This window comes from Pygoscelis adeliae, unplaced genomic scaffold (assembly GCF_000699105.1).
Source record: "Pygoscelis adeliae isolate BGI_AS28 unplaced genomic scaffold, ASM69910v1 Scaffold171, whole genome shotgun sequence".
Classification (NCBI taxonomy): domain Eukaryota; kingdom Metazoa; phylum Chordata; class Aves; order Sphenisciformes; family Spheniscidae; genus Pygoscelis; species Pygoscelis adeliae.
In genome coordinates, this window is record NW_008824186.1 from 3,521,935 (window position 1) to 3,533,803 (window position 11,869).

General features: G+C 39.7%; 1 protein-coding gene across 2 annotated transcripts in view; it reads left to right on the forward strand.

Annotated features, from left to right (window-relative positions):
- The window catches only part of MPPED2 (metallophosphoesterase domain containing 2), a 102,525-nt gene extending 90,696 nt beyond the window's left edge, over positions 1–11,829 (forward strand). For both annotated transcript variants that reach the window (XM_009334512.1, XM_009334511.1), the window contains 3 exons: positions 5,592–5,707; positions 8,397–8,510; positions 11,673–11,829. In XM_009334512.1, coding sequence (XP_009332787.1) covers positions 5,592–5,707; positions 8,397–8,510; positions 11,673–11,791 — 349 coding nt within the window. In that variant the 3' untranslated portion in view covers positions 11,792–11,829. The remainder of the gene's footprint in view (positions 1–5,591; positions 5,708–8,396; positions 8,511–11,672) is intronic.
- The last annotated feature ends 40 nt before the right edge of the window (positions 11,830–11,869 follow it).

Consider the following 11,869-nt stretch of genomic DNA (forward strand, 5'->3'; position numbering starts at 1 on the left):
TCTCAACTGTTTTGTCATTTAGACAACCAGCAAGTGTTTAGAGGTTGTAGTATGTGAGTTGAAAGAGAGAGAAAACCTACCGGAAAAAATTACCAGCAGCTGTTGAGGCTTCGGGTTTTTGTAACATTGTAAAAATAGCAGAACTGTGTTGTAGAGACTTCCCCACTTCTGTGCGGGTCAGTAATAAGGAGATAACATACAGTAACATAGCTAACATAATCACAGTACTGGTAACCCACTTTCGTGAGAGCTTCAGCTGTTCAAAGATGCTGGGTAAGCAAAATCCCGTGATGCTTCTTTTGGTTGTGTATTATTGTCCTCGCTTTCTAAATGGGACACTGAGGCACAGCAGGTGAATGCTAGTGGGAGTGAAATATAGCTCAAGCCACCAGACTGTGCCTTTTATTGCTATCACAACATTACATACAATGAGCGCATTTAGGAAATCATTTAGCCTTTAAGATTTCCTGGTTGTTGTTACGTTATGAAAAGGCATTTGAATATTCACTATAAGAAAGAGCTTAACCAAAAAATGCTTTTGTAGCACCGAAGGCAAGTTTCAGAGCCTTTATAGAAGCTCTTATCTCGTAAAATGCGCTTCCTTAATACATTGTGCACTTGCCCTACTCAGCCTTTTGTTTCCATGATTACACACACTCTCCTTCCCCTTCTCCCTCACCCCGCTACAATCCCTTTTTGTGTATTCCCACTAGGCACGTGTGTGCTGCTCTGCCCTGGCAAACATTTGTGCACGGTGTTTGGGGCAGAGGGAGGAGGATTGAAAGGCTTTTCTTTTCTCTGCACAAAGGCCACTTTTTTTTTTTTTAACCCTTTTGCATTTGTTCTCTGCTAGCCTGCTGCACTGCTGCAGCTTTCATCTAGGACTGTAATGGATACTTTGGGGATACGTTTGTAGGCTAGTCCTGTAACTGAACAAGTCTAGGAGTGCATATCGGTGTCCTGTCCCACTGTTTTTGTCGTGCTAATGGAACTCTCTCCCTCGTGAGCCAGGTCTGTGTGTTCAATTTGAATGCTGACAAAAATAAAGAACTATTTCATTATTGTATTTAGTTGTGTAGAAGTGCTTCCTGCAGCGATGCCTTTTAGACACCCCCTCGGCTGTCGTCCTGTGGAAGGAAACAGACTGAGATTTTTGCCTCCTGTGCACTTTACTCATTGGATTAAGGATGAAATTGAAGCTTTCCTAAAAGACTGGGTAGCCTTAAAAATGAATGAATACACGGGATTAAAAAAAGCGCGAGATAATTTATTTTTTCTAATCCTGTTTAGAAGTAACTTGAAATAAATGGGTTTACTGGTGGAGGTAAAAGGAAAACCTGTATCTAGAAGGTCTCATTGTACATTTACCCTTTGAGTTGTTGAACCCTGAGAATCAGGTACTTAAATTCATGAGCCAGAAAAGAGATGAAAGTAGGTAGTAGGAGATAACATCCTTTAAAAATGTTAAGTTCCAGAAGGAGTTGAAATTCCTGTATCACCTGGGTGAACTTGCCCATGGCCTTGTGTCTCCTGTTTCCCCGTGTGACGGTGTTGCTTCTGAGGTTACACACCAAGGAGCGGTTGTGATTTTGTGTCACAAAATAATGCTCCATCACTGTGCTCTTTTTTTTTTTTTTTTTATGTAATAGTAAAATAGTAAAACCATACAAAGTTACTTAGGGTAAGGGAGATCCAACCACCTGCTGAAGAGGCAGCTCTCTGCTGTTAAAAGCAGATGGATTTGTGTGTCTTGTCAGGGGGTTCTCCCAGTGCGCCTGCAAAAGGATAGTGAATCTTGTCACAAAGCTTAAGATCCCCTCCTTGGTATTACGTCAAGTGATGTCTGCATCTCTTGCAGCACAAGCTGTGAAGATAATACGCAGCCTACTGCATAAGCATTCTTTTAATTGCAGAAAATGTAACTTCCAAAATGCCATGTGGAGGGGGATCTGTGGGGATTCCTGTGTAGAAATGAAAAACTGAAGAGAGTAATGATGGGCCAGGTGCCTGCCTTTCATGAGGATATTGCCTGTGTCACATCTGGTGCCAGCATAACTGTTATCCCTAAATGATAAGGAAGGTTTGCAGTCAGGGGAGGGCTGAGCTGTCAGGTGAGCCGGGGATCAAGAATTATTGTGATGGTTTGATGGCACATGAAGGATGCTGTGAAGTGCGGTGTGGTTCTGACGAGCAGAGGCTCAGTTAGGTTCTCCTGGATGTGGGCTGACATGCGGGGCAAGCGGGACCCACATCACACCGTGCATCGGATATGAGGAAGTGTTCTGGTCCGTCAAACGTAAAATGACAAAATCATTTGTAATCTCTCATTACTAATCCCTGTGGTTTTTATGTCTACGTCTCCCTTGTGGCATTATTCAACAGCTGATTGCTTTCTCTTCTTGCCAGCTACTTAAAAATGAAGTATACTATTAAAGTTTTTAGGAGTTAATGGAAATGTTTTACTTAGAACTTCATAGGAAAGAAAAATATGTCAGACCTTAAATATGGTTACTAGTGACTAAGTAGCCTTTAGTAATTAATTGCAACTGATTGCAACTTACCACAGGTGGGTGCAGCCAAAGTTAATTATAGGCATCTCTTCCTAGATATGAGGTGGTTTCTCCCAGTAAGTAATCAGCTCGAGAAGATGTTGCAGAAGGCTTGTAACTATATGCACAGTTTTTTTCCCTCTAAATTATTTAGAAGTTGAGAGCGAATCTGTTTAACTCTTATGTATGCAGAACAGGGCACTAATAGGAGTGAAATATCCCTGTCCGATATCCCTTGATAGGATGCTACCTACCTACAGTGCAGGCTTTGTGTTTCCTGCACGCATTTAAAGTTTGCTGGGGGTAAACAGCTATTCATCAGTCCTCTCACGGGATTCACAGTACATCAACTCCATTTTGTCTGCACTGCAACAGTGTAGTGCAAACATCGGATGACCTTCCTTGTGATCTCATCTAAACCTGAATCAGTGCCATAAAGCCTTTTTTTCTTACTGGTGGTGTTCTGAACATGTCCTCTCTCCTTTTGGCTTTCTGGCGAGGCCTGAACTACCTCAGAGACACAGGGGCTGGCAGCTCTCGGTTTGCCTAGTCAGGGCACCGTACTCTCATTGAATATGCAGTACACGTTCGTGTTTTAAATGTCTGAAACCTAAATCTGTAATCCAGGTGTTCTTCCAGTCATGCCCTCTCTTCTCCCCGATTTATTAATTTCGTATGAAAATACTTAGCATATTAAAGAAGTACTTGTCTGTCTTTTTTGTGCACATGCTGTATAATGGGGAAGGTTTCTTGAAAGTTTTCTTGCAAGTGGATTCCCATGTGGTGCCTGTTAGTCACAGCTAATTGCAGAGGCTGGTGAATGAAGAATATACTGGAGCTCAGGTTCCCCTTCTCCTCCTCCTCCCCCAGTGCTTCAGAAGAAAATAAAATAAAAAACCTGCAGACAAGTCCAGGTTTTTCTGTGGCTGTAGTCTCCAAAGAGCTCCAGAGAGATCACAGATGCGGTTTCACATTTCAGGTTTAGCTATGGTGTAATAACTACAGTATTATCTGCAGGAGAAATGCAAGTGTGGAAAGAATCATTAATTGACAGTGAAAAGTTCAACCTATTCGCTGTGTGTTTGTTTTTTTTAAGCAGCTGAATGTTTAGCCAAACAGTGTTTTAACTTTCAACTGCAGCCCTGAAGGTTACGGTAATCTTGATACGTTAAAACCTAGGAGCGTTCTAGGAAAGGAAATTTAGATTTGTGTTTCAGAAAGGTCAAACATAGAAAAGCAGAAACACTTGTGATTTAGTTAAAGCTGAGACACATGCTTCAGTTTTAATTCAGTTGCGTACAAACCTCCTGTGAGGTACGCTGACCTTACTTTACAACATACGAACTTTTTAAGCGTTTCAGTGGGTGCAGAGTAAGCCAGCAGTGAGAGATGAAGTTTCATTGCTATGCACATGAGGAACCCATAGCTCACATAAAATGTTTAACTAGCATCTAATTTTCCTATCTTTTGTTAGCGTTCATCCAGCGTCCAGGAAGTCTGCTAGGTTGAACCAGTTCCTGTGTGTGTGTAGTATAAGTATTAGTTCAGTAGGACTACATGGCATATGTCTATTGTTTGTTACGAAGGCACCAGTGACCTTCCTGCTCCTATATTAGCAGCGCCTGCTGTTTTCCCATACTGCCCATTGTCGGGAATTAAGACCATACCTATAACTGGGTATAATCTTCATTGGTCAAATTATTGTCTCTGGAAAACAAAATACTTGGATTACAAAAAATAAAAATTAGAGATGTAATCTCAGCAGGATATTTCCACTTAAATGCATATTTGAGGCTGAAAAATGCATAATTTAGAGGGTGCAGGAGGCAGATTACATAATGAAATTATGTAGGACTCTTAATGATCTCTCTCTTTTTAACAGGTATGCTTTTCTTTAAGGTTGGTCTGTGGTTGTTTTTTCCCCCCAGTTTTTATTTTTTATTTTCAGAACTGCAGTACACAGAAGACTGCAGGAGTAGCTTGAACTCTCAGAAAGATGCCCCCAAATGACTAGGACTAGGACAGGAGTATCCTACCTACAAAATGAAGCAACCCAGTCTAAATCTGTTGCCTGAGCTCACACATGGATGTGTGATATTAAAACTCTTTAAAATTAGTACAATACTAACAGCTGGGTAAAAAGTTGTTAGTAACAGGTGTAAATATTAGAGTGTCTCTTCAGAACAATTGCTCTGTGTACCTACCTGATAAGGAAAGTCTTTATTATAATATACCTGCATCAAAATGATTCAATTTGGCCGTTATACATTGAAAAAGTACTCCTGGAAGGTCTGCTTTTCATTACTACGTGCCTGGGTTGATGGATAAACCAGTGTCTCAGAACAACGCTATGCTGTGATGGTGGAGACTGAGGATCTCCATTTTCCTGAAGAAATACTAAAATGAATTTTAAATTATAAGATCTATTGAAAAAGTCACTGTGAGGCTAAACATTGTGTGATCAAGACCTCTAGGAGGCTCAGGAGTTCAAAGCCAAGTTATGTGACAATGTTCTGACATTAAAAGAGCTAAAAGGAGCAAGTTTGAGTTTGGTGAAATACCGTAGTACAGACAGTGCTTATAACTGCAGCGTCATACAGCCTTCCTGTTGAGCTGTTACCCGCTGGCTGCCTTGTGCTGTGAGAAATTGACTCTTGCCTCCAAAAACCTTTTGAGATTTTTGCTTTATTTGGTAGGTATCATAAGGAAGGAGTTCTTAAGTTTGAACATCCCCGAACTTTGAAAGAAAGTTTTAGATTTAGACTGTTATTGTAACTTTTTTCCCTTCCTCTCTAGTGAGTAAACACCCCCAGGGCTGAATACTCTTGAAGTACGAAAAGAGCATAGGATATTAATCTAAACTCAAACGTATAGATTAGTGTATGTATGTATTTGATCCAGTTTGTTTTAGAGGCGTCCCCTTTAAAAAGGCTGTCTGCAAGTAATCTTTGAAGCACAGAAATTGTTTTAATTCAGAAAAATTGGAGAAGGGAAGAGATTTTTATTTTACACTGATGCAGTTAATCTTATTTTCCCCCAAAGGACACCGTGGTTTAATGGATGGGGCTTTAACCTACCCAGAGGTCAGTCTTTGCTAGACAAGTGGAACCTTATTCCTGAGGGAATTGATATACTAATGACACATGGACCTCCCCTTGGTAAGTGAAATAAAAGCTGTGTGTGATTTTTTTGCATGAGAATTTTACTTTCAAAGTAAGCAAAATTAATAATGCTATAAGCTATACTGTAATCGTACCCTAACTCAAAACTATGAATTAAAAAGCCTTTTTGGAAGAAGTATTAAGTGATGACTAGGCTTAGCAGGTCTGTTCAGCTTCCAGGTGTTTTCTTAATAAAAACAAAATTTTTTGTTAAACTCAAGCTAGGGAAGATGAAATAGCTGACTCTGTAGCCATTATAGTTTGACATTTTATTTAAGAACAATATTTATCTGACAAACAGTTTCCAATCTCATATATGATTTTTCAGAGATTGACTAAAACTTTCAAAACATTTTTCCACTACAATGACATGTTTCCTTAAGGTTTTAGAGTACGCAGGCAAGAGTTCAGGAGTATGTAGTCACATATTCTCCTTGATAATGTCCTTGTAAACTTTGAATATGTTAACAGTCGTTTTAAAGAAATTAATTGGCGTATAGGAAATTTGTGAAGGAATAAAATTATGTTCTCAGATAACTGTTCCTTACTCGAACTAATAACAGGTGAGCACAAGTCTATGAATGCATAATTTGTTTTTTCATTAAGTAGTTAAGTTTTTCATTTAGTTAAGTTTTGCTTGCCTTGTGAATGTGAGTAATTCACTGATCCCCATTTTAATTCTGAGTTCTAAACTAAGTTCTGATGGCCTCAGAAAGACTTAAGATGGTCATTCAGCAGAGGCAGTACTCAGTTTTGGCATATCTAAAGTCATTAAAGCCCACACTAAAACCATTTGAAAATTCCCACTATTTTTTCCCTGTCCTGTACCCCACAAGATAGTATTGCATATTATTTACTGCTTTTCTTTAAGATATATGTGGCAACCAGTCTAGTACCATATTGTAAATATTTCAGTTGGTTTTACAACAACTGAGCATCTGCCTTTTATAAATATGGATTATCAGGATAAGAAAGTGTGTCAGCCTCTTCTTCATTACCATTATTGTTAGTAGACTGTGATTTTTGTCAGGGTTTTAGTAAGCTCTTGAAATCCAAGGGGTCAGATCATCACATGATCACATGAAATCACTGACTTTTGAGATGGTAGCAAATACAAAAAAAACTTCCCAGAATTGCAAGGTACCATTATAAAACAGCATTTAAGTGCTACCAGGCTGGCTCAGTGCTCTCATAGAGCTTCTCAGTGACCGTGGAGTCAGGAATTAATGCATGCTTATGTTTTGTACCACAATTAAGTTAAAAGTCAGCAATCTGAGCGGAGCTAAGGAAAAAAAAAAAGTACAGAAAGTTTTTGACCAGTAATGTACTTACGGCTCCTTTTATATCCTGGTTACTCTTTTAATACTACTTAGAGAATGTTCTAAGACTATCTGCAAATTCTCTTTAATCTTACTAGAGGTACCAGCGTGCTGCTTTGATAAAGCAGCGATACACCATCCACTGACAGTGGAGCGCACCGGATATTGAAAACCAACGCTTTGAATAGCACTCTTTTAATCTGTTTGTTTTCCCAAAGAAGCAAAAAAACCCCACAAGCATGTTTATCATGTTTCATGGGTGCTGTTTTAAATGGGTTGCTAATCCATCTGCTCTGAATTGGGTTCGTATAGAAATACTGTGATGCTGCAGACACTAATGAGTGCTTTAATTGAATAAGCGTACTTAAATTTTGGTTTTGATGAAGATAATGAAGTTCAATTTCAAAAGGTTGGCACCATATTTTAACTACAGACACAGATTAGGTGTTAGTACTGTGCCCAAAAGGAGGGGGTCTAGGTCTCAGCCTGCATGATAATATTGACAAAATGCTGCTTTTAAAATTATGTAAATATTAAGGGAGGTGGAGCTGTAACTGGACTCTTTGTTCTCTCCAAAATTCAGTCAAGTTCATGTCACAACATGTTTTTACTACCTGGGATAAACTTGGCACAGGGTGTAATTACTATAAAGTCAGTAGAACAGTGCTACAGTTGGATGTGGCTCCTGATTTCCCTTTTCTTCTTCCTCGTTCATCTTGCCCTGCTGATCCTCATCTGTGCTAGTCCAGGCAGCAGACTTCCGTAATAACTGGTGTCAAGTTTTGTGCATTTTCCCATATCATCCGTAGGACTGAGTGGCAGCGTAGTCAGTTAGCACTAGCTTGTTGGAAGCTATTTTGCTACGTTGCTTCTTGTTGGTGACCGGGGACTCAGAAGTAACCTAACATTTGCAGACAGTGGTCCTCTGGAAGCTGTGGGAGACTGTATTTTAAGTCTTCGGGGTGGCACGAGGTACCAGGTCGTAGATCAGTATTTCATTTCTGGAGTAACCACCTAGCTGGCTTGGGAAGCTGACTGCTGTAAGAGTCAGGGGAAAGGGAAGAAAAATCTCCAGCAGTGCCGGGAATAAATGTCCCAGGGTTTTAAGGTGGAAGATGAGTTTAAATGTATAGTTTAAAAAAACAAATCACATCCAGAAAAATATTAATGCAGATGGAGGGGAGGAAATCTTAAAGAAGACAAAGTGACAGTGAAGCATTTCTTAAAAGCCATTGTGTGCTTTAATGGAGAGGTTATGACTACAGATAATGTAATAAACCTTCTGTGAATTATGACTTCCTGAAAGACTACGTGAAACCTTACCTGAATAGAGAAAATTAATAGTATTGATTGCATTCTGCCTTCAGGTTTTCGAGACTGGGTTCCAAAGGAGCTGCAGAGAGTGGGTTGTGTGGAACTGTTGAACACGGTGCAGAGGCGCGTAAGGCCCAAACTCCATGTCTTTGGTGGGATTCATGAAGGTAAGGAGCAGTGCTACTCCTCTCTTCGATCTCAGGCTGGTTTCAGAGAAGCGCGTTTTGATGGTATATTGCAAAGGATGGATAATGGCATATTGGACTAAAGTAGGTAGGGAATTGAGGGGAGCGATTGCATGCACAGCACTTTGTAAATTTATGCCAGAATTAAAACAGTCTGTTTCAGGAACGTGTGCTACATTTAGCCACCTACATCTTTCACTGTGCAAAGGTGGTTCTATACAGGTTATTTGAAAGCAATTCAAATTTTGACAAACTTGGTTAGAGAAGCAGATGAGATTCATTTTGGCTTGCAAGTGTGGGGAAAATTATCCCCATTATTCCAAGCACAGAAGCCAAGAAAGGTGCTAGAGAAAAAAGAAAATCAAAGACAGCTTACTGTCTCAGCTCACCTCCCTCAGCGTATAAGGAAAATCAGAAAGGAGGGCATCTTGACTCAGACATCAGGGGGAGAGATTGCCAGAACTCACTTCGCATACATTTCTAAAAGCATCCTGTAATACAGTTTGTACTGTGTATGTTACCTTCCAGCGGTCTTATATTTTAGAAGTGGTATTTCCCCACTGTCAGTACCACATAAGGCAGAGTGTGAAGCTTCAGAAACAATAAGCTCAGTTTGTGGCAGTGGAAGAGACCGAGAGATTAAATCCATTTTGGAGATACTTAAACATTTAATACAATTTTGTAGCTCTCATGTGGCTGAGAGACAAACACTAGGAGTTCTGCCTGAGAGAGAGTGTAAGACTATGTGACCCTAGAACTCAAAATTACACATTAAATGCTTTATATTGTCCCCCCCTGGAGGTTTCTCCGTTGACTCTAATTAGGTTCTCTATAGGCTTAAATATTTGGAGGACTTCATAAAAGAAAAATAAAAAAGGAGAGCTCTCTCAACTAGTGTTGTTGGTTTTTCTGAAGCCCTTGTGACTTCATGCAATGAGTTTTATGCCTGGTATCTGTAAATAAAGAATTTATAATGGAAATATTGACATGACCTTAAGTATAGTGGCATGAATAGCAGTCTTTTAATGCACCCAGGGAAAGATTGGATATTTTATATTGTATTAATCCTTACATATTAAGAATAAGTGAATACAGCAAGACTTTCAGCTAAAACATGTAAATTGTCTAAAGCTTTTGTAGGCACATTGGATGATGAAACTTCTAGTTGTAATAGCGTTAAGTAATGGGAGAGGAAGGAAGGTATTTTAATGTACAAGATCGTTATTACGAGAAAGCACCGAGGAACCACGTGCAGCACCTTACATTTAAATCTCATAGGAAAGGTGATAGCACATATTAAAAGTGAATGTTCAAATACATTCTTACAAGAATACTAACAAAAAAGTTAAAATCCTGTTTAGTACTTATGCAGAAGACATAAGAACGGCTTGTTTCGGTACAGAAAGGAATAGTCAAGTGTTAAGAGTATTATCTTACAGTGCAATTAATTCTCATCCAACTCCAGCTGAGATGAACGTGCACCACATTCCATTAAATCAATGGAGGCTATACACACATTTTGGTGATGCGGGGTTTTTTTCCTGGTTGATAAACAAGAACAACCGCCAACAAGGTTTTTCCCACCATGAGTTGATCTAAATCAAAATTGCCAGTCTAAATAAATAAAGTAATACAGGTGGACAGTGCAGCAATTCTGAAGTGATTATTCTTTCTGATAGACACTGTGGGTAGTTGTATTTATCTTAGCTTTCAGACAGCAGCGATCTGTACTGTATCATAATGGTTTAAAAGAAAAACATTTTTCCCCTGTGGGTTAGCGATGGGAAGTTCTCTTCCTCCATGGAACTCTGATTTTTTTTCTTTTTTTTCCAAAGTACATTTGGTGCCAAATTCTCCCTAGATTTTTTTCTAGCTGCTTTGTTAGCTTTTTGTGGATGTCAGCTGAAAACAATGGCAAAGGTTTCTCTCACCTTTTGTACTGGTGGAACTGGAGCCCCGATCTCATTATCCTTGAGAGAATGTCTGTAAGAGGAGAGCTTCCGCCTTCTCAGTATCTCTGTACTTTTGTTATCATTCGTTTTCTCACATCGCATTTGCTGAATGAAGGCTCAGGTGTGACTCAATTCATGGGTTGCTATGGTTTGCTCCACTTGCCCAAATTACTAGAGTGCACAACCCTCTGTTACGTCCTATTCCTGTGCAGCAAGCGGGAGAGAAGGTAGAGGCCAGCAGAGAAACAGCATTGCTGCTGGTTCCTCAGATGCACTCTGAACAGGAGCATTGCTGGCCAGATGTTCAGAAGGTTGAGAACAGCCTTCAGCGTTCTCGCTGAAACTGATGCCACAGTGTTACTGAGGAGTCAAGTCCTTGACATGCTGAAAAACCTGTGATTAATATTCCCTTCTTGCTTTTTTATTTGGAAATGATTTCTCAAGATCCCTTTGTAATGAAAAGCAGTCATCTATTTAACCTTCACCTCAATTTTCTGCTTAAGCTAGAGATCATCCATTGACCTGCAGTGCTCTGCTGTGTATATAGCAGGAGATTCCTTTCCTTAGTCATGATTTTCGCTGGTAGATCACGTGTGTGTGTGTGTGTGTGTAAAAAAAAAAAAGTATGTATGTGTATAGATAACCTGCTAATGAGTTTTTGAGGTCTCACAAGCCAGCGTGAACACCAGCTTGGCAGTCCTATGATGAGGAACTGGATGATAAGGGCTAGCATGGGGAAAGCTTACTGGGTTCAGTTCATTGCCCAGAGAGGGGGTTTTGTAGGTGAAACCAAAGTTACTTCTAAATCTTTTGCTCCTGATTGGTCATCGTCTTATGACAGACATTACAGGCATGCAAACTACAGCTCACTAATGAAGTAATTAGAAGTACGTACGTGGTTTTGTCTCTGTTTCTGCTGTATCCAATTGCAACAGAGGATTTTCCATGGGAGGAAAAAAAGTTTGTACATAAAACAAAAGCATGGGTTCTTATTTCGAATACAGCACATTGTTGGGTTTTGGTTTTTTTTCAGTCAAGCCTTTGTGGCAGCTTTCAAGAGCTTGTATCATTTTGAAGGGATTAATTTAATTTCATTCCAAAGCATTGATCCCACAACAAGCTTTCAGTGCCGCTGTCCATGGGCAGTATCGTTTGTTTATATTACAGTAAGTGTGACACATTCTCCCTACAGGTTATGGCATTATGACAGACGGTTACACAACGTACATCAATGCTTCAACGTGTACAGTCAGCTTTCAACCAACCAACCCTCCAATTATATTTGACCTTCCAACCCCTCAAGGATCATGAAGCACTACTGCACATTTGGAACTGGGGAAGGTCTATAAACTGCCATTTTCTAATTATAAAACTTACATTCTGTTTCAT